Source organism: Harmonia axyridis, chromosome 4 (assembly GCF_914767665.1).
Source record: "Harmonia axyridis chromosome 4, icHarAxyr1.1, whole genome shotgun sequence".
NCBI lineage: Eukaryota > Metazoa > Arthropoda > Insecta > Coleoptera > Coccinellidae > Harmonia > Harmonia axyridis.
In genome coordinates, this window is record NC_059504.1 from 47540763 (window position 1) to 47564129 (window position 23367).

Here is a 23367-nt window from a genome sequence, read left to right on the forward strand (position 1 = left end):
TCCATTATGGTGACAAAAACAAAACTTGACTTAAAACTACACTGTACAACTACAAACGGCGCGAGAGCCTTGGCGCGGCTAAGTATTTAAACGTAATTTATGGTGTAGCGATCACAGGCAAGTGCCGTGACGTCACAGACCAAAGACGTACCGCGCTAAAATACGTATAATAATAATAATAATATATAATAATAATGTTTATTCATTACGAAATACAAAAAAATAATAAACATCAATTCTATAAATTTAAATAAACTATTTCTCAGTCATTTATTGATGGATTTTCAAAATTTTTTCACTGGTTTATCAGTTCTGCTCTATATTTTAATTCTATCGTGTCAAATATAGTATTATCAACATCACTAAACAAGTCTATTGTTCGGTAAAAGTTAGACTTATTTTTTTAGAACTTTTTAGTTCATTCTCTTTCTCTATCGTTCAAAATAGTAACTTTCTAACCAAGGCCTCTTGGACTGCTTCAGCATAGGTATCAATGACCTTTTTTTTGGTATTTTTCTTCAGTATACTGAAGAAAAATAATTTGATTTGATTTGATTCATTCCTCTTAATAATGGAACAGTATGTATATGAGAACAACATTTGAGAATATGCTAGTTAATAGTCTCATACTGGCCGTGGCGCAGAAACGCGAATAACCAGGACCACCCTGTATAATTGAAAGAACCGAAACGGATAAACTCAACCAAGGAGAAACAAACACTGACAAGTGATGGAAATTCCTGTTTAATTTTCACTTACAGTTAGATAATTTGTACACGGTTAAAAATCTCCAGTCAGCGTTACTAAATACTCGAAACCAACCTTTCATTACCTTCTGCTGAAACTGGAACCTACACGTCTTCAAAGACAGCCGCACACCAGTGTCTGTCAATCATGATTCGGTACCCTGCTGTCTCGGGATTCCTTCCTAGGCCTCTCCGGCGATACCTGGTGTTTTCTACGTTCCGTGGAAGCACACCTGGTGCAAACGGATGGATAAGAATGCGTCTAACATAATTTAAGCGTGTTATTTCAACACCGCGGACGGATTGATAGGTTATTTACCAAATTTCATTGATTGATGAACTTGAGAGTTTTTTCTGATCGGTACTAGAAAGCAATGGATATTAATTGAGCGACCAGATATGCGGAGAAAATCGCGTTTCGAACAAAGAATTTTAGATTAGATGCTTAGTTGGATTTTGATACGTGTTTTGCGAATAATATGAGTTTGATTCGCCGGATCATTAAGGTCGAAAACGGAAAATTTGGGATTGGATAGATCAAAAACGTTCTTTTATTATATACCATTGTTCGTTTTAAAAGGTCGTCTATTGAAAATAATTTGATTTGTTTCAAATTATGAAAAAAGATCTTAGGCAGATCTCTAATCAGTCTTGAAAAAAATAGGATCAAAAACTTATTAGGATCTTTCATGTGGATTCTTGCTTTGGTGGTTGACATAAAAACGGTATTTAGAAAACCCTAAATTCAAATGAACATCTCTTGAATCGATAGAAAAATTGCACGAATTGGTGGAAAAGATGACCATATTATGTTATTCTATCATCCATTCTGAAATATCTAGCCCTGTACAAAACATAAGACTTGTATTCTGCCAAGTATAATCTATTTTCAGATCATTAGTTAACGGAAAACTGAACAATTGATTATTAATAGCTAATTTCTGCAGATATCCATAGTTCTTTTCAAGATGGTCTTTTTTATTATAAATATGTAGGTGAATACGGAGTTTGAAGACGTGGAAGTTACAGTTTTTTCGTTCTTGAGACTTGAGACCAACTGGTCGCTTGATTGTTATCCTCTAATCCAGTAGATACGTTGTTGATATAGTGATATTTTGCAGCTTGAGTAGCATCATCTTCATATAATACAATATGACAGTCGTTAATATAGATGAATAATGAATAGAAGAGGTCCCAGGATCGATCCCTGTGGCATACCATGAGTAATAACTGACATTGAACTATTATATTTTCTTGGTTATGTGATGCATTTGTTTCCGTTTTTGTAAAAATGAGACGGATAGCGAGAGTTTTTCTAATACTCCAAACAGTCGAATGCTTTAGAAAGGTAACAACATTGAGCTAGTGTTGTCCATCGAAAACGTCCAATATATGAAAATATAAGTCCTTTATACCATGAATAGTCGATTGACCATGTGTGAATCCATATTTGGAGAGGATCTAGATAGAAATGAGGATAGGAATATAAGTTGTATCTACCACCATCGGCATTTCCAGAATTTTCGTGAATACAGGAAGGATGTTGATTATTTCAACTGCCATCCTACATTGAATTTCCTAATCCCATATAATAAATTTGAACAGATGTAAGACTATGTTAGACATGTATCAACAATTCAAAGATGAAAAAGGAAATAATACAAAGCATTGAATACTTCAATTATCAAAATATTTTTAACAGCATTTTCAGATATCGAGAGTAATGGCATATTGGAATGTTGATTCCTTCACCGCGAACGCTTTGTTTACGTGATACAGCCTAGCGTGTTTCTTATACCTACATTTTTGTGATGATTATATCAGTTCGAATCTTTATTAATCTTCGCTACAGATTTCGTAAATAAGTATCAAACTTATAATAAATTTATTCTTCACAGAGTACTAACTGGACTTTCATAATAATTTGGATATTTCTGAAGGCTGTTAGAGAATTGTTTGAATTTTTTTTCGAAATCGATTGCAGATACGACAAAATTACAAGACACTGAAAAGTGTAATACTAGACCAAAGCTTCTTTCTGCATTTTTTAAGCTATCAGTGGTCCACCAAAAAAAAAAAAATCTGAAAGAACTAAGAGGGCACTGTTCCAGAAAAATATCAACCTGTAGATATTTGCTTTAAAAATTAGCATATCATGTGATGGAATCTTCAAATTGGAATATCTATGCCTAATTTGAGTTGAATGTCTTTTGAAGGGGAGATGCTATAAGAAAAAAAACTCAAAAAGGATTAAACTTATAAAATACACCTGTATCTCGAAAACAAAGCGTTTGTGGGCTCATCTTTAAGGGACTTTTTTTCTTAAAATAATCTTAGGAATCTATAATTTTGTTTGGACCTCCTATTTAGGAACACCTAGTATATTATGCTGGTTATTTGTTATTTAATGCTGGATAAAAGCACATTGAGTATATATATCAACAACGCTTATCTCGGCACCTAAAACAAAATAACAATAAAATAACAAATTAGCATTGATGAAAGGATAATCGGTAGATACTCTGAAAGAAACAGACCAAAGGTGAAAAATGTCCAATTGCCTAGTTAACTTGCCTTTGAATTTAAAATAATGTATGATAACAAAAATTAAATAGATATAATTTTTTTCCTGAATTCACCACTGGGTTCTGGAATCCCTCAACATACAGTATACTCTCTAACTTCAATCAAACCCAGCACAGCCCGTTCTCCGTTTTTCCTAAACATAAATTATTCAGTGGCAATCAATCAAATCCATTTCTCTCCTTTGTTAAGAAACAAAAGTGGAGACAGACACAAAGGCCAATTCTAAAAAGTAAGCATCCTGTGTCACCGCTGACCTACGAAGCCGAGCTCATCAGCATCTTCATCGAGATATGTAAATAGGAGCATGAGTAAGACGTCAAAACAGGAGTCTGACGTGCCGCACAGTCAGGGTCAGAAGTTCCGAAAGCAATTTCGAATAGTAGATTGAAGATAGACGCATGCAAGTTAAACACTCTTTCACGTAGTCATTGAAAATGTATTAAAACCAAACAACGGTGGCTGCCTCAGTTGCCACCAGGGACCGGCCATATTGCTGGCAAGACTGCAGACGGAGTCAGATCTGAAGGGAGGTTTTTCACGAAGGAGGAATTTTAAGGGAAATTCTATACCGAATAGAGTAGAATTTATTACTGCAATAGAAAAAAATCAACGTGATTTTATTCATTGAAATGAAATACCTACATGGACAAGGAATATACACTGTGTCCGTAAAGTATGAAACTATTTTAAGAAATAATCCTGAAACATGTCGATTTTTTATTTTAATTTACAGTATTTTGAAATAATAATCTAATATACAGGGTGAATTACTTTCGAGTTTTTGTCATTTTGTCTCAAGTTTCCGATTACTCTAGCTGAGCTGATTCCAAAAATGTATCATGTTGATTCCAATTGTTATAGGGTGAACAAAAGTACAATAGCTTTGTGTGTGCTCATAAAGAAACGCGTAACATTCTTTATCAGCTAAATTATCAATATCATCAAAAATACTTATTGTCTTATTGCCTAGCGGCAATTGGTTGAATGTAAGTTGTAGTTTGTTACATTTTTAGATTAATAAAAATGAGCTGTTTCCAAACATGTTTTGTATTTGTGGTCTAGCAGATAGAATATGAAAGAAATTATTTCTTATTTTTATAGATTTTTATTAATCTAAAATTGTAACAAACTACAGGGTGTTACATTCAAACCAATTTATTGATTAAAAAAATGTATATTGTTAATTTAACTAATAAAGAATGTTAAACGTTACTTCATGAGCACACACAAACCTATTGTGATTTTTGTCCACCCTGTACCAATTGGAATCAACATGTGTTCCATTGAAAGAAAATAGACGGTCACATCATTATTCAAAGTATTTTAAAATACGGATAATTAAAACCAAAAATCGACGTGTTTCAGGATTACTTCTTAAAATGGTCTGTTTAGCTAAAAATGAGTTTGTTCCATACTCTACGGACACAGTGTATAAAATTTAAGTTACACGAGAATATAATTTTAAAAATATGGTGAAAGACCTATAATGATAAATGAAACGATAACAAATGATTTGTCAATTTTATAAATAATTTTACATGAAAAACATAACGTGAGGGCTTATTGGGAAGAATTTGAACAAATGCATAAAAATTACCGATAATTTTGCATGACAGCGTGTTGTCATAAAAACTGCATGAGTTCCCCCTCCACCTTCGGTGTCGGGCTGTTTCTCCAAAAATGAAAATTACCGAAAACACGCTGGAATCCGAAATTATCCGATCATTTTGATACACTAGTGTAATTCGGGGGAATATTCCCCGAATAAACTGTTACTTCACTTATCAAACTGAGGAAGAATGGAATTGCCATAGATTCGAACTGTGTAAGATGCATAGAAGCTATGCATCTATAAACAGAACAATTATCGCAGTGCTGTTTCGCTTCTTACAATGCAATTATCGCTGTAATTTTCGATAATTGTTCTCCATATACATGAATTTTTGACAGGAGGGAAATATTCGTAGCAACTGTCACCATGTAAACTACTCGATTGATATTATCACCGTGAAAATGAGCCTTCAAATCGAAATTGAATGACAGTTCTATTCTATTTACACTTCAAATCCGTTAAATAACTAAGTAGTTTTTAAAAATGATAAATCTAAAGAAGCTACCGTGTGACGAATCAAATGTAGTTTATAGACTTAAAAAGTGCAATATCTCATTCAATTCAGAATGAGTATATTGTTTGACATTCAATAATTTTGTGCGAAAATATTTTTGAAGAATTCATTGCTAAATTCAATTCGATCCGACCATAAACTTTAGAAAGATCCCATAAATTTTCTTGTTTGCTTTGCCGAACAAACTAATTGGTTGATAGATGAAATCTGTCCAATAGTTTAAAAATATTGATTCGATCTCATAAAAACCGATTTGACATTGTAAAAAATCGAGAGCTTCTTGTTGGAGTTATTAATACTTAGATCTTGCAAAAATTTTGTGATGTATTCAAAAACTTAGTTTTTTGCCAAATTATTCCATGTTTGATTTCGAGTGTAAATTCAGATCAAGAGGTGCCCAACACCTCCTGACTTCATGACAGTACCCTTCTTCAAATTCTCAAAATTTCCACAAAATTCTACATATTCCGGGAAAATCCGGCGAACGTGACAACACCGCGCGGCAAGCATCGAGCACGCTCATGCATCTTTGATGCAGCCTCACAATGACTCTATATGCACAATTTGCCATGTTGACACAGTTTTAAACAGAACATGGGTTCTATGTTTGAGCACCAACCTCGTCATTAGCCTTGGCAAATTTGAACGCGAATTTATAATGGGCCTGCTCTATAGGCTGTCGCGAAATCTGTGCGATAACGTATTTCCCCTGTTCCCTCCTTGCCCCTTCTGGTACAATGAAATATTGTAATTTGCAGATACCGATTGACTTCGGCTCCTTGATCAAATATTAGGAGATGGATTGTCATGTTTAGATATAATCGGAGGATGTCTCCTGTTATCTAATTGGTTGTTATGGGTGAGACGCTGGAGATAACTGAAATAATCGATGGAATTGGACCTTGAGCCTATCGATGCCAATTCGACCTTAAAAATTATAACTTTCGAAAAATATTGATTATACTGCTCCACAAAAGTTAAGGAAATTCAGACATTTTGAGTCTGTTCCATAGCTCTTATGGTTTCGGAACGGATGAAAACAAGGATTTAATTACCATAGTTACTAGTTAGAATGATCATAACAGGCCAATTGAAAAATCTACCATAGTAGAACACATTTTTTTTGTCAAAATTCGATTTTATTATTCAACATAGCTGACTTCGAGGGCGATTGAAGCGATCTTACAACTTTTCGTAGGTAATTGCACAAGTGCATCAAAATTACCGATAATTTTGCATGACAGCGTGTTGTTATAAAAACTGCATGAGCTCTTTCTCCAAAAATGAAAATGACCGAATGCAGTTTTTCAAAGAAAACACGCTGGAATGCGAAATTATCCGGTCATTTTGATGCACGAGTGTAATTCGGGGGAATATTTCCCGAATAAACTGTTACATCACTTGTCAAACTGATGTAGAATGGAATTGCCATAGATTCGAACTGTGTAAGATGCATAGAAATTAAGCATCTATGAACAGAACAATTATCGCAGTGCAGTTTCGCTTCCTACAATGCAATTATCGCTGTAATTTTCGATAATTGTTCTCCAGATACATAGAATTTTTGACAGGAGGGAAATATTCGTAAGTAATCGCATAAGTGCATCAAAATAACTGATAATTTTGCATGACAGCGTGTTGTCATGAAAACTGCAGTTTTTCAAAGAAAACACGCTGGAATGCGAAATTATCCGGTCATTTTGATGCACGAGTGTAATTCGGGGGAATATTTCCCGAATAAACTGTTACATTACTTGTCAAACTGATGTAGAATGGAATTGCCATAGATTCGAACTGTGTGAGATGCATAGAAACTATGCATCTATGAACAGTGCAATTATCACAGGGCTACTTCGCTTCCTACAATGCAATTATCGTAAGTAATTGCACAAGTGCATCAAAATTACCGATAATTTTGCATGACAGCGTTTTGTCATAAAAACTGCATGAGTTTTTTTTTCTATTTTATTTGGGCTCAGCAGTAATGCTATGTACCCATAATCAAGTAATATACGATAATTCATTAACCACCACCAAACATATACAACATCCATGACCTAGCCGGGAACTGCATGAGTTCATTTTCATTTTTGGAGAACTGTGTAAGATGCATAGAAACTATGCATCTATGAACAGAACAATTATCGCAGTGCAGTTTCGCTTCCTACAATGCAATTATCGCTGTAATTTTCGATAATTGTTCTCCATTTACATAGAATTTTTGACCGGAGGGAAATATTCGCTGTGATTTTCGATAATTCTTTCCATTTACATAGAATTTTTGACGAAGGGAAATATTCGATACCATTTTTGTAGTACAATTTGTTTTTCGCTTCAAGGCATTTTTTTGTGGTCTGAGAACAGGAAAAAGTCGCTGGGGGCCAGATCTGGTGAATACGGTGGATGCTAGAGCAATTCGAAGCCCAATTCATGCAATTTTGCCATTATTTACATTGATTTGTCACACGGCGCATTGTCTTGATGAAGCAGCACCTTTGTTTTCTTCAAATGGAGCCGTTTTTTAACGATTTCATCCTTCAAACGATCCAATAACACTATATAATAATCGCTGTTGATGGTCTGGTCCTTTTCGAGGTAATCAATGAATATTATACCTTGCGCATCCCAGAATACCTAACCATAACTTTGCCAGCTGACTGTTGTGTTTTTCCTCGCCATGTTTCATCCATTGTCACATATCGACGCAAAAATTCAGGTTTATTGCACTCAGACAGCTTCAAACACTGCTCAGAATCATTAACATGTTGTTGCTTTTGATCGATTGTGAGCTCGCGCAGCACCCATTTTGCACACAGCTTTCTCATGTACAAATATTCGTCAATGATATGATGTACAAGCTCAGATGATATCTTCACAATGTCTGCTATCTCGATCAACTTCACTTTACGGTCATTTAAAATTATTTTGTGGACTTTTTGATTTTTTCGTCGGTGACAGCCTCTTCTGGCCGTCCACTGCGTTCGCCGTCTTGGGTGCTCATTTCACCACGTTTGAACTTAGCATACCAATCAATGATAGATGATTTTCCTTGGGCAGACCCCGGAAACTGTTCATCAAGCCAAAATTTCGCTTCAACTGTATTTTTTTCCTTCAAAAAGCAATATTTTATCAGCACACGAAATTCATTTTTTTTCTTCTTTTTTCAAATAACAAAAGTAGCTACACTCACAACGCAATATCTCACGAACTAATTGTCGGCCTGCTGTCAAATTTTGACACGTATCGTTTGAAGGTTTGTATTAACTAAAAATCATATGGATTTAATACTAGCACCGCCTTCTGTGCATCAGACCGGGAACTTTTCAATTGGCCTAATATTTAGGTCATAATTTTATCGACATTTTCAACAATCGGCCTTCCAGTGCGTGCTGCATATTTGTTGCGGGCTTAAACTAAACTGAGTCAACTAATCACAAAACGGTCAAAAAAGTTTTTGTAGTACGAAATCTCATATTTCCAACGCAATCTAGTGGAATCTGATCGGATTCATACAACGCGAGAACGGAGGCCATATATTGGAAAAATGAAAAATTTCTTTTTACTACGTATAATATATCTTCATCATTTTTCTTCACAATTCGAAATATTTTGGGTTGAGAGAGCAATGCAGTGTTTTATTTATCATAGAATTTGTCTGCACACTGTATAAAATAATGATATGTTTCTCGATATGCCATCGCAAGGCAACATGAGGAAGTAGATAAACAATCAACTCCACCACTTTAGAATCTAATATCTTCGCTTCAATCGGTCGAACTAGATAATATTGCGTGCTAGTTTTATTTGAAGTCCGACAAGTGTTAAATTCGTGAAAATTGCTTGTATTAGCGGGTTTCATTAAGCGTGAATTCTTGCATTTCAACGAGAGCTGACTGTCGTCCCCGTACGTGTCCCTAGGTGACAAGTGGCAGTATAATAACGTGGACATGTTCAAGGAACGTGAAATCCATGCTCATTGTTTGTTGGCGTAACTAAAAGGATTATTCGCAGCGCTCCAAAGATCAAATCGTCTATCTTGCGGGATTTGATTGACGATTCTCGTGTTGGCTTGCACTAGGAGAAATTTCCGCCAATTTTCGAATAGAAGCTTTCTTCGGTATTTGAAAATTGGTTGAAATTACGAAGCTTACTCTTCACAATGAATACAAGGTGATTCACCGGGATGGCCTATTAGACGTTTATGGAAAACTTATCATAATTTTGAGCTGAAAATTTGCATATTGTGGTTTGAAACAATGATCTTCAATATTTTTACATAATTATATAGCATTTTTGATCACAATTTCAGCAATATGCCTTACCTTGGGTGAAAACTCAAGGGTTCATGAGTTAATGGGATTCTTATGAAAAAAAAATGACGATGAGAACTCACATTTTTTTCAATTTTTCGGCAGAAAAACCTTTTTTCGAAAAATTTCTTTTCATTTTCGATTTTGAAAATACGTAGTATTATAAGACTGTTTGTGGTGTGTACAAAAATGTACAGGGTGTTTATCAGTAGATTATGAACTCAAGACAACTCGAATTCATCAAAACTCAAGATTTTCAAATTAGAACCTATATTTTTCATTATTTCAGTCGATTCTACGTACAAAAATAGTGGAGGGTTACTTGAACAAACCCTATACCTAAAATGAATACTTTAAGAGTTATCGAGGAAGAACTTCAAATGAGGAAAAACCTCAATTTCTCACTGTGTGGAGTGTGTGACTTCCGGAAAGCACAGAAAGAAACTAAAATGTTTGGATAACTAAATTATACATTTCCCTGATTACCTATACTGATTATGAAATAACCTCCAAAAACAATACCAACCCTACTGAATTCAGTTGAACCGGTTTTTGGAAAATTAAATTAAATATGTATGTTAGAATTCCGCGTCAGATTTTCAAAAGGCTACAATAAAAAATTATGTTGACATATTATTCAGGATGGACAATATATAACAAATTTCAACAATTTAATTCTTCTAAGCTCCTATGTTCATTCAATTCATATTCTCGTTCACAGCAAAAATCCATAAATATTGATTAGCGCATTTATACTCTGTTACAATTTGAACATATCTACGCATTTGTTGAAACTTGACATTTTGAAATTTATTTGGAATGAAGTTGTCAAACTCAATCGTGTTGTCATGGTGATTAGTGATTGATAATTGCACTGAATGCAATTATCAGTGTAATGTTGACATGATTGGAAGAAATTGTTTCAAATGACACAAAATGACAAAATTTGATTGGCTGTTAGAACTGTCAGAAAATGGTCTTTCGAATTGCATAATAACAAAGATATGTTTCTATGAAAAAAAGCGACAGCGTCGCAACGCCTGGCGTCTTTATTTATTCATCGCACATCTCAAGTTAACTAGTCCAAAACGCTGTTCAAATAAAAAAAATATTATTCCATTTTCGAGAAGACTGGGGTTACTAAGATAAGTGAATCACCCTGATGTACCTTTACTTTGTTTAAATATTTGTACTTTTTTTTTTGGAGACTTTCAGCAAATCGAGAAGGTATATTCAAATATTGAAATCCAATTTCGCAATCGAGAATTATGAGAACTATGCAGATGTCTCCGACATTTTGGAATATTCTGGCAGAATTCTACTCTATTGTTGAATTGGAACCAATGATCTCTAAGATGTGGCCATATAAACCATTATTTCAAATTTCATATACAGGGTGTCTCATAAGTGGCACGTCACAGTGACACCGGAGGTAGGTCAGTTAAGAGGGACCTAACCAGCCTAACATGACCCCAGTAAAAGTTGCATGGTTTTCGAGTTATTACCAAATTACGTTTTTTAGTGAATTTTCACCTTTTTTAACATTGTCAGGATCAGAATTCTGCTGGAAAGCTCTCGAAGCTTATTTTTTTGTTGTAATGGAATCTTAAATAGTTATTTAAGATGACATGAGTATGATTCTGTCAAAAAGTTATGTGGATTTCCGTAAATTAATGGATAAATCTTGATTTCAATTGCTAGCAAAACGAGAACTTCGACTTTGGACACCTGCTGTGAAAAAAAAATCCTTGAAACAAAACGAGCAAGGAACATCAAAAAATTGGGCATTTTAGACAGATTTAGAAATGGTACAATACACGAATCTTATGCCCATAAAACTAGGTATTTTCATCATTTTACCGATGCCCTACTTAACTAAGTTGATACTAGGAACCCCGCTATCAGGTAATTTTGCCGCTTGCTATGACATTACATTTGATACCGGGCTTTGTTATTATTTGTTAAAGTCACAATAGGGAAAAAGATGGATTAGGGGAAGCGAAAAAGGAATATTATTGAAAAAAAAGGTAAATTAATTAAAAACAGACTTAACTTTCGATTATTTATTTAATTCTTAAATCTAACTCACAGTAAATGTTCAAACTGTTTCCCTCGGACTCTAATGCATAAATGACACCGTTTTATAAAATTACGATTCAATTCAATTCAAAATACCTAGTTTTATGGGCATAAGATTCGTGTATTGTACCATTTCTAAATCTGTCTAAAATGCCCAATTTTTTGATGTTCCTTGCTCGTTTTGTTTCAAGGATTTTTTTTTCACAGCAGGTGTCCAAAGTCGAAGTTCTCGTTTTGCTAGCAATTGAAATCAAGATTTATCCATTAATTTACGGAAATCCACATAACTTTTTGACAGAATCATACTCATGTCATCTTAAATAACTATTTAAGATTCCATTACAACAAAAAAAATAAGCTTCGAGAGCTTTCCAGCAGAATTCTGATCCTGACAATGTTAAAAAAGGTGAAAATTCACTAAAAAACGTAATTTGGTAATAACTCGAAAACCATGCAACTTTTACTGGGGTCATGTTAGGCTGGTTAGGTCCCTTTTTAGCTGACCTACCTCCGGTGTCACTGTGACGTGCCACTTATGGGACACCCTGTATAATTCATCACACTCAACCAAATATTGCTCGAAAATGACATTAAAAACCCCATTTATATCTCACATATGCTTCGAAAACAAAAATGAAACTTCTGATATTATCTTCACGACAATACCTATATGTTTGTCTACTTTATGGTGAAACACCCCGTGGTCTCCGAGTAGTGCTCACTGCTCATAGATGAACAAAGAATCATAAAAAAAATTTCACTAATCACGTTTTTTTAAGATGGTATTAAATGTGAAAATTAAATAAAACTTCATTTAGTACTTTTATAAACGTGATAAGTGAATATTATTTCATGATGGATTGTTAGAACAAGCATTTAAAATAATATTCACCTCCTGGCTTTTTGCTTTTAGGATTAGGGATAGTAAACACAGCAAATTACATTTATGATGATGATGTCAAAAAATTGACGAAGGTTGGCTACCTGAAAGATTAAAATTTTCCTGGAAACTGACACTCATACTACTAAAACAACTCATCTTCAAATAAATCTCAGTACCTAATTACCTTAGAACATTAATAAGAGGAACGGAAATCGCCTTGTAACTAATGCATTTGTTTTGATTCCAATATTCGTCACTCCTGGTCTGACGGGATACTACCTATAGCAGAGGCGTAACATAATTTGATTTATTTCGAAATGATCAATTAATGGTCAAAAATAGTTTACAATGTGATTTATTCTTTCGTGCATCAGAAAGGTCAATGCTTTTCTCATTTTAATGATTTAGCTATTGTGAAGTTATGAAAAAAGGATTCCTGAATTCCAAAATTCGAAACGTACGATACATATTCAAATTCCGTAATCTGTCAATTGTCGTAACAGTCATACCAACTGCCAAAATACAATACAAAACTCACTAGGATATATAATCTGAATATTTCATTTAATTTCGACAATATTCCGAAAACTTGACTGAAATAGAGAAAACATCGTCTAATACTAGTTGCAGAAGGCAATTCCAGTACTCATGCGTTACTTGCTTCTTCGTCGCTCGTTTTCGAATTTCGCATTCGTGTTGGAATAGGAGCCCATTCTGCAACTTGTTATTGAATATTCTATTACTTTCCCTTCCTCCTATCTATATTTTAAGGTAATACACCCTTGATAGGAATGTTAAAATGAATTTTGGAATTTTTGATTTGAGGCTTACCTCATATTCATTTGTTTACATCTCAGCTAGCGTTCGAGTTAAATAAATCAAACAGAAGTTTTATTTTTTTGTAGAATGTAACATTTTTCAATTTTTCAATCATTTCACTAATAGTTCTGCCGAAAAAAAAGTATTTAATTTACTAAAATCAACCAAGTGTAACTAGATTCTTCTATTAGCAATACTTAATTAGAGTACGAATTGGTAATACTTATTTATGGTCAAAAATGTTAAGTTGCCAATTTTTAAAAAGAAATTTCAAAAGAAAAAATTATTGTGTAAATTCCACACATGTGATTTTTAACCAATCAGAACTTGCATCTCTGACAGATCACCATCGCAATTTTAGTGGAAATTGTTTCCTCGTGGGTATTCAACAGCGAATTATACTGAACATTTTTTTGACGTTTATAATAACAGAATAATTTTTTTGACAATCTAATTTTTATTTGTTCATATGATAATTTTGATTCATTTCAACTACAAGATTAGATGTTTTCTAAATTCTTTGGACCATTATAATTAATGTTTATATTTATATTAAAAATGCAATTATTATATACTATAGTAGGTTGATCGGAAGTTGCTTGTTATTGATTTAGAGTAATTGATGAATACGAAAATTGATGTTGTTGGAAATAAACACATTTGGTGTGGAATTTTCCCACCGAATACCACACGAGGTCCAATTTAATCCGGAAATTTCCGGAAATAATTTGACCTCTAGTGGTATTACTAGTGAAAATTTAATTTTCATTTAATCAATTGTATGAGGCATTTTGGGCCAAAACATCATTTTTTGAGGTCTAGGATTTATAATTCAGAAATTGGACATTTTTCATGAATAACCTTCTATATTTCAGAAGTAATTCGAAAAAAACATGTTCAATTAATTTTTTTTAAATAATAATCTTTAATTTTAGAAAAAAGGTATTTTTATACCTTATATCATTCAATTGTTTACATCTCAGCTACCGTTTCACTGATCAATATATATAATCACAACCGATTACCATATTTGCATATCGACTTCGCCCCTAATCATACCATACAAAGTGGCTCGAAAATCTCTGTGAACAAACACAACTTGAAAGCAACATCTAGATAACTGGATGGATCGGCCTAACAGAAGGGTTGCCAGCAATAACACAGGGCCCAATTACTACAGATAACATCAACTGATACATAAATATCGTGCACAATAGCCGAAAACTTATCTGTTAGCGAATGGGGAGGATATAATAATTATGAAGCTTATATTGCCAATTTAGGTTTATATTTTCGGTCTGTGGGATTTTCAAACATTCAACGCATGGATGAAAAAGTTGAGGAAGTACCAGATGAAGAAAAATTGAGTATATCAGCCTGAAGGTAGATATTTGATTTTGGATAAAAACTCTTCTTTATATTTAAACAAAATAATAAACCATGTTGTGAAACTTAAAGTAGTTTTTAATCAAATCCAAAATATAGATTGCGGAATTAAATATAAGCTGACTAAAAATAATTACACACATATATTATACAGGGTGTTTCATTGTTGAATATACATACATTAACATGAGGTAGAGGTATCCTAGACGAGTTCAAAAAACATATACAGGGTGAGTCTTTGACTTGTACATATATTTCAACCGAAGATTCCTGAGGTCAAAAAAAACACTTTTTTCCTTTATAGTTTTTTCCGATTCGGCCCGGTTACAAAGATACAGGCTGTTGAAAATCGATAAAAAATGTGATTTTCAGCTATATCTCGTAAATGGTTCTATTGAAGGAAATGATTTTTGGAATATAGCTTTTCCTTGATGTGATACATCTTATCCGAACACAAGATTCCCTACACATCTTTCAGTTTCTTCATTATGAACATTACATCACATAAAAATACCAGAAATTCGAAGAACCCAACTCTTAAAAATAATTTGAACGTTCATTGAACAATATTTGGCTAATTTGAAAAATAAAAGTATTTTTCATATTTTCTCCTACAAAACGCCGTTTTCGAGTAACTTGATCTTAAAAAAAAAAATTATCTGTGAAATTCGAAAAATTGGGTACTTTGGCTAAATGCAACTCTGTTCTGTTGTGGAAAAAAACCACAGAAATGAATATTTACTATGATGTCATGTTTTCAGATTTTAGAATTGAAGTACTAGCCAACTTAGTTTGAAAATGAAGTTATTTGAATAAGCTCACCTCAACTCTTCTATTTGATTACAAATTACTGAACTTTGACACAGCCCTTATAATAAGAAGATACTTCATTAAAATCAACATTCTATTTTGAAAAGACCAGATTTCCTATAAAGCCCATGTTTAAAAAAGTTTTCACAAAATAGTCCCATTATAATGGCAACAGTCAATATCCCACTAAAGACTGCTGCTATCGAACAATACTATATTCTTCGAGGGTCATTCAAACTCACATCGAAACATACCACTAAGTACATACTAGACAAATTTTCATGTGATTGAGATTAAATACTTTTATTCTTTTGCTATTCCATAAATTCATCCTAGAGCATATGATTGACATACTTCCAAGAGTGCCATAATTGTTTTAATATGAAAACAAATAGGTGAGTTGAAAGAAACAGGATATTCAACTGTGGATATTTATATTGAATACTTCTCATTTATTTTCAATGGCAAAATCAAGATGAATCAAGTAGTAGAGTTGGCTATAATGTAGGTACATATTATAGAACAAATTTGATTACAAGTGGAGTCTAACATTTTTCATTGATTACAGAGCTTAATACTTCATTTCCATATTTTCACACTGATGGCTTCAAAAATATTGATGCAGATCATTATTTTTATGAGATAGTTGGAACAAATCAAATGCTTCATTTCATAAAGGAATTACTTTCTATCAGAATGCACACTTATTTATTTTGTATCCACATAATTATTTTAGATATTGTTTTTAAATTTTCGAAAATATGTATGGAACTTCAATATTCTGTTGGGATTCTTCAAATCTTCGATGATTCTCATTGCAAGTTAACATAATACTTATTTAGTATTTTTAATAGGTTTTTAATATCCTTTTGGTTCATTTGAAGGATTCAGTCATTTACTTGGTACCTGATATTGACAAGGCAGTAGTAAATCAATCAATAAACGATCAAGAATGTCTAAACATTTATGATGACATAAATATTACTTATAGGATCGGTCCGAAAGTTCCTAGAAATTTTAACTTTTTCGGAAAATATCTACCTCCCTGGTACGAATCAGTTTAGAATTTCATCTGTTTTGTATCAACTCGAAACAAAAATAATTCAAACATACTGTTGAAAAAAAATTTTGCATCAGGAATTATCAGAAAATAAAATAATAACAAAGAAATTTCACAAACATTTGTGAAATTAGGTACCTAACTTAGTTTTTATTTTATTCATATATTAATTATTATATAATAATAATATAAAATAGGTATGTTGTATTTGAATATTCAATGGATTCGGTCCTTCCCTTATTTGTAGGAAATTTGTTATAAATAAAATAAAAACAATATAATTTCCACAAATGTATGTGGTAATCTCTTTGTTTTCAATTTATTTATAATGAGCAGTGAAATATATTTTGTAATGAAAAAAAATTCGGTCCTCACTTGACGAATATTCATTATAAATAAAATAGAAATAAAGTTATTTCCACCAATAATGTATACCTATGGAAAAACTTTGTTTCTATTTTATTTGTAATGAATTTTCGTCAAATGAGGACAGAATCAATTTAATATTATTTATCAGAAAATATATATTACTATTCGATAATTAGATTATAATGTAGTAATGATATAGTCTTGATTAAATCGAAGAACATTAAATTCTTATCGACTAAAATAAATTCACATGAATGAACAAAAAATTATCAAGAAAGTGTCATGTGCGTACTCAGAAATATTTATATTACTTATTTAGATGCAATATATCAATATTTTCGTTTTCCGCTGTAGGTATATGAGAATGTACCTATTTAATCTGTGTTTCTATAAGCGAGGTGAGAAATAATATTCTATTTAAAAATATGAAACCGAAGAAATATTTTGTTATATTTTTGCGTTCAAAATGACTAAATATATTTTATCCCTCGTCTTTTCAAAAAGAGATCATCAGTAATGTTACATAGTTAATGTGATCAATCAATTTATTTTTTATTTTTATTTATTTGTAGTTTTTATTTATTGTAGTCGTGAATTCCGTTGAGCCAATACCGTTTTTTCGATTGAAATGAAATTTATTATTAAATAATTAAATCTCTACGATGTAATTAAAATTTTAAAGTTTCAATTATCCATAGAAATTAGTCACCAGTTAACCTTCTTTTATATATAGGTACCTAAAAAATTCTGTAAAAATTTGGTCTATTTATGTTCACCTATCAATTTAAATTTTGAAGAGAATTCCATTATATTTTTGTGAAGCTAATTAAGCTATAAATCAAATAATTTGACAACTTTGTGTCTAATCCTTCACAATAATATATCTGTATGATATATTCAGTTTATTTTTGTCTTTGTTAATTAAGCATTTACATTTTTAATGATTCTCTTATTTTATTACGAAATCGAGTTGTTATTATTCAAGAAATCTTAGGAGGGCATGCATTGAGAGGAATAAACGAATAATTTCCTTTCACATTCTTAAAATAATTGAATAAATCTACCTACCTATATCTTTCTGGAATGATTAAAAATTATCCTCAATTCACTATATGAAATGTTCGCATAATTTGGTGTTATTGATGTTTTTTGTTTTCTATGCTGAGAATTTTATCACAAATAATTATTTTTTTGAATACAGGCATTATGTACCTACTTTCATGAATTTTGGATATTTTATATTACTGGTGATAATTCAGAATATAAAATTTCAGAATTCTTGCCAAGACGAAGAACAGAAATTTTTTCTTAAAAATGATTTTTTTTTTCAAATTACATAATTACATTCAGTTTTTGATGAAAAAATTAAAGAACAATTAAAAGTACTTTTTGAGTGTTTTGAATAAGCCTCTATTAATTTATTATAAAAAACATTCAAATGATTGATACACACTGTATAGTATTAATTTAATTATTCGATTAAAAATAATATATTTCCCAAAGAGCTCTAAATTGGGTACCTAATTAAATTTATGTATTTAATTCCAGATCACTCGATATTGCAGGCGATCCAGTTTTACACGATACGCAAATAGGATAATTAATAACGGCATTTTTCAAGGCGAAATGATGGGCAGCATTAATTAATTATCGCTCTCTACATTTCGCATGAACCAGGAGAAATAACCGCTAGGTATAATTAGTAATCAGGCGCTAAGTACGAAAACTCTCCGTCTCCCACATCTAGCAGCACCGTCGATTTCTCGTAGGGGGAGGCGTATAATGCGCACAGCCTTCCCATTGGTCGACAGTTGCACCGACTGGCGGAGCTTTCGAACCGGCGGTGGTGGGGATTCAACAAGAATAGAATGGATGTAGGGAGTTCTTGTGAGAATCATAATATCGTGAGACGCCAACAGAAGTAGATCGTTATTGTTCTGGTGGGTGTATAAGTTGTATGCTAGTGTCAAGTGAAAACCGTCAAACTGTTCTCGCCGACGGAAGATATGTTGACTATGGAAACGGACCTCAAGGGAGGTAGTCTCCACGCAAATATGCCCCCTCATCATACTTTACAATCGTACGGAAGCCTCGGTGGTTTAGGACAAGCACCGATGCACAATCTGGGCCAGCATCCGCACCAGTTGCACCATCATCAGCAGGCCCCTCAGATGCAGCACCACCATCAAGCGCAGCATCAGAGCCCGCATCAAACTGCCCATCATCAGCAAGTCCAACAAGAGGTAACTAACAACAATAACAATACCCCGAAGCCGCAGAACATCGAGCGCGTGAAAAGACCAATGAACGCATTCATGGTATGGTCCAGGGGACAGAGGAGGAAAATGGCCCAGGAAAATCCCAAAATGCATAACAGCGAGATTTCTAAGAGATTGGGTGCCGAATGGAAGCTGTTGAGTGAGAGCGAAAAACGGCCGTTCATCGATGAAGCGAAGAGGTTGAGGGCGCTTCATATGAAAGAACATCCGGATTACAAGTACAGGCCTAGAAGGAAGACCAAGAACTCGTTGAAGAAGGACAAGTACCCTCTTGGCGCTACCAGTGTTCTGCAGAATTCGGACGTTTCGCGTGCTATGCCAACGTCAGCGGTGCAACAAGTTACGGCCAGAGACGTTTATTCGATGCCCAATGGGTATATGCCCAACGGGTATCTGATGCATCATGAGGCTTCCGCGTATCAGCAACAGTACAGTAGCGCGAGTTATGGAAGATACGACATGGGACAGATGCAGCACGGTGCGTACATGAACGGTGGTTACGGACATTACGGTGCACCGACAGTGCCGACCAGTGCCGGTTCTCCTTACGCCATGCAACAAGCAAGTTCCTCGCACAGCCCTTCTGGTTCCAGTATAAAATCTGAGCCTGTTTCGCCTTCTTCTGGTCTACACACTCCAACCCCCGTCGGAATCAAACGCGAATACGTTGGACAGCAGCAGCAAGGCGACTTGCGACAGATGATCTCGATGTACCTTCCCCACGACGCGGTGCCACCCATGGATCAGTACGGGTCCTCGCAGGGTCCCTTAGGTCCCGGACATTTGTCGCACATGTGAGAAACGATGTTCGCGGCCGATCTCGAGATGCCGCAGATGTGAAAACGTGTAAATATGGACCTCTGGATGTGTAAATATGTAACAAGCCTGTAAATATTCGTAAGTTGATCGTGGATTTTATGTTGCAAAAGATCGCACTCTCTTCTCTCATTCTACTAAGTCCGGTAAGTGATTTGTAGCATTGGCGATATTCCATTTTCGCTCATGAGTACAAAGTTTTTTATGGATCGAGTTCTAAGTTCAATTAGGACTTCGATGGTATCGTTTTTCGGATGCTACAAACACTCGAGTTCTAGTAGAATGCGATCGGAACTGTCGTGAGCACAAGATGTACGAAGAAACATTTTTAGTCTTGATTGTTGCAAGAGTTTTTAGTCCTTTTCTTCTAGTTTTTTATTTAATCAGTTCGAAATTTTTTTCAATTGGCATGAATGAGGAGAAATTGGGTGAAATATCATTGACCTAATTTTGTACTTATCTTTGTTTTTACTTGAACAATGCTCAACTTCTCATGAAATATTTATTCGAATCCATTTAAACTAGGCTGATTCTTGTAAAATCAAAACATCTAATCATACATTTTGTACACTTTCTCCTCATAAGTCCACTTTCCATTATTATTTATTTGAACTCACAAAAAAAAAATGCAATATTCTCCGTGAAATGAATATATATCTTCTTTTATATACTTAGATCATTTCTTGTCATCATGAATCGATTTTCGATTACCTATCTTTGACTTGCATCCATGAGACGAGAATTAAAAAATTTAAATGAAAATTGCAATATTCTCCATGAAAATATTCGTTTTTAATGTTTTGTACGCTTCGTTCTCTTCATGAGAATATTTCATTAATATATGTCATTTGACTTCACAGGATAAGAAATTTATTTGATGACAGTTTTCACGGCTTTTCAGAGCTTTAATTTTTGCTGGGTAGCATAGACTCAAAGTGAATCAATACTTTTTTCGCTTAAATTGTCATATGTATATAAAGTTCCTCTTATTTCTCTATCAAATTCTCTTTTTACCTTGTTTCTCTGGCTCACGCAATGAAAATTATCATTTATGTACATTTTAAAATTGAAAAACCCGTGATCTGTTATCAAATGATAATTTATTTTGTATTTAACGAAATTTTTTTACAAATCAAGTATCAAGAGTACCTATATGAGGTAATAATATTTAAAATCATTTATATCTTTTTTTTGTGTATTGTAAATCATCAAAAAATCCGAATATAACATGTTCAATTAGTGCAACAGTGTTATTTCGACCGACGTTATATATTTTGTATAGTATTATGTTAATGATGAATTTTGATCTTTTCATTGTACCGTTGATTGTTAAAAACAATGTTAATATCAAAATTACCTTTCCAATCTGTGATCTTTCGGATATATAGCTTTTATGAATTTACGATAGTGTTGTTTGTTTCGATTAAGTATCACATACGAGCTTTGTATATATTTATTATTGTGAAGTCTTTCATTTGAACTGTACAGTGTGTTTAGTGACTGGAACAAATCTGTAAATATAATTGAAATTAAGAAGTTCTTCTGTGTTTTAATTCCACTTGATCATTAGCTAAAAAAATTAATAATCAACCCTAAAGCCCAATACCAAATTGAAACCTCGAGATGTAAATATTCCAATTTAGATCTTATAATGATAATCATCGAAATGGTGAAAATTATTTGATAATCATAACTGAAGAAGTGTCGTTGAAGTAAGTAGGTATATATAGGTATTATTATTAATCTTCAGTTCTATCAAATTCAGATCAAATTATTTCAGGGGTGAATTTATTGATGCAGGTCTAGGAATTGGACTTCAATTTCTGATTTTATCAGCATGGGGAGTTTTTTTTTTTGATTCTTCAATTTTAGAATAGTAACTATTGCAATTAGTTATCTACGGTTTATGTTACAATAAGAACTACTGAGTATCGAATGTTTGAAAAGAAAATATTCGAAATCTTCTTGCCTCAATCCCAAGTTTCCATGAATATGCAATTCAGTGTTAACTGTAGGAATAATATGTGATATTATAGCATTCAAAGATATGTATAATTAATTCTTGTATTTCAGTTGCTTCCTTGAAAGTGGGTGCATTATAAAATTTTTCTGGACTGGACAATGGTGTAAGAACCAAATATTTTGTTTTGACCTTCTCAAAATATAATATCTTGAATATACTCTTCAAATATTTCAAGTGAATTCAAATGTATTGTTTTCTAAATACAAGTAAACAGCAATACTAAAGGATTTGTTTATTATACACAAAATTATTCCTATAAAAATATAACTAAAAAAATACAAATGAGTACCTAATACTTTGAGTAGATTATCAATTATTGATTTGACCTACCTACCTTATATCTTATTAATGAATAAAATTGATTTTACAGTGATTGGATGATTGAATTTTATTTTCTGACATTGGAAATGCATACAATAGGTATATTACATTACTTACAAATGATGTTAACCAAAAATGAGCAATAAGTAACTTACGAATTTTAGGAAGAATTTTATATATTGCGATAAGTAATCTATTCTTTCCTTCTCACAAAATACTGCAGTCTGCAATACTGATGCTCCTAAATAAACCTCGTTTTTCTTTGAATTAATTAGCTGTATGAATAGTTGGTTAGGTTCGATTGAAAGCAGTTAGTAGGTATTTGGTATCATTTCATTCAAATTCAATTGAAATTTTGTAGGTATTCTACGTCGAAAATCAATTGAATATCATAAATGAATTAATGAATACTATTACAAACTGAATAAAGTGAAACAAAAATGTATTCCCCACTACCACTCGTAGATTTTCTATTTTACAATACTTTCTGAAACGAAAATTTTATAGGGGGTACGTGATATTTTAATTATTGAAAAATATTGGGACATAGTTCAAGTTCTAAACGTCCAGGGCTTCTGGTTATTGAAATTAAAGATATTGTTAATAATTCATTTTCAAAGATAATTAACATTATAATAAAGTCTGCCATGATATCTTACTTTCAATAGTTTCCTTAGAAAAAATAAATCAATAATAGCAATCGAAAATATATTTTATGATTGACGAAAGTATCTATCTATTTCCCATAAAATGA

General features: G+C 32.9%; 1 protein-coding gene across 2 annotated transcripts in view; it reads left to right on the forward strand.

Annotated features, from left to right (window-relative positions):
* LOC123679200 (transcription factor Sox-2-like) overlaps nucleotides 1-21808 on the forward strand; it is a 91390-nt gene extending 69582 nt beyond the window's left edge. The window contains exons 1-2 of one of the 2 annotated variants that reach the window (XM_045616638.1): nucleotides 17538-17572; nucleotides 18723-20407. In XM_045616638.1, the coding sequence (XP_045472594.1) occupies nucleotides 19181-20251 (1071 nt within the window). In that variant the 5' untranslated portion in view covers nucleotides 17538-17572; nucleotides 18723-19180 and the 3' untranslated portion in view covers nucleotides 20252-20407. Of the gene's footprint in view, nucleotides 1-17537; nucleotides 17573-18722 lie in introns of those variants that run through there. The other variant, XM_045616639.1, reaches the window with a different exon arrangement.
* The last annotated feature ends 1559 nt before the right edge of the window (nucleotides 21809-23367 follow it).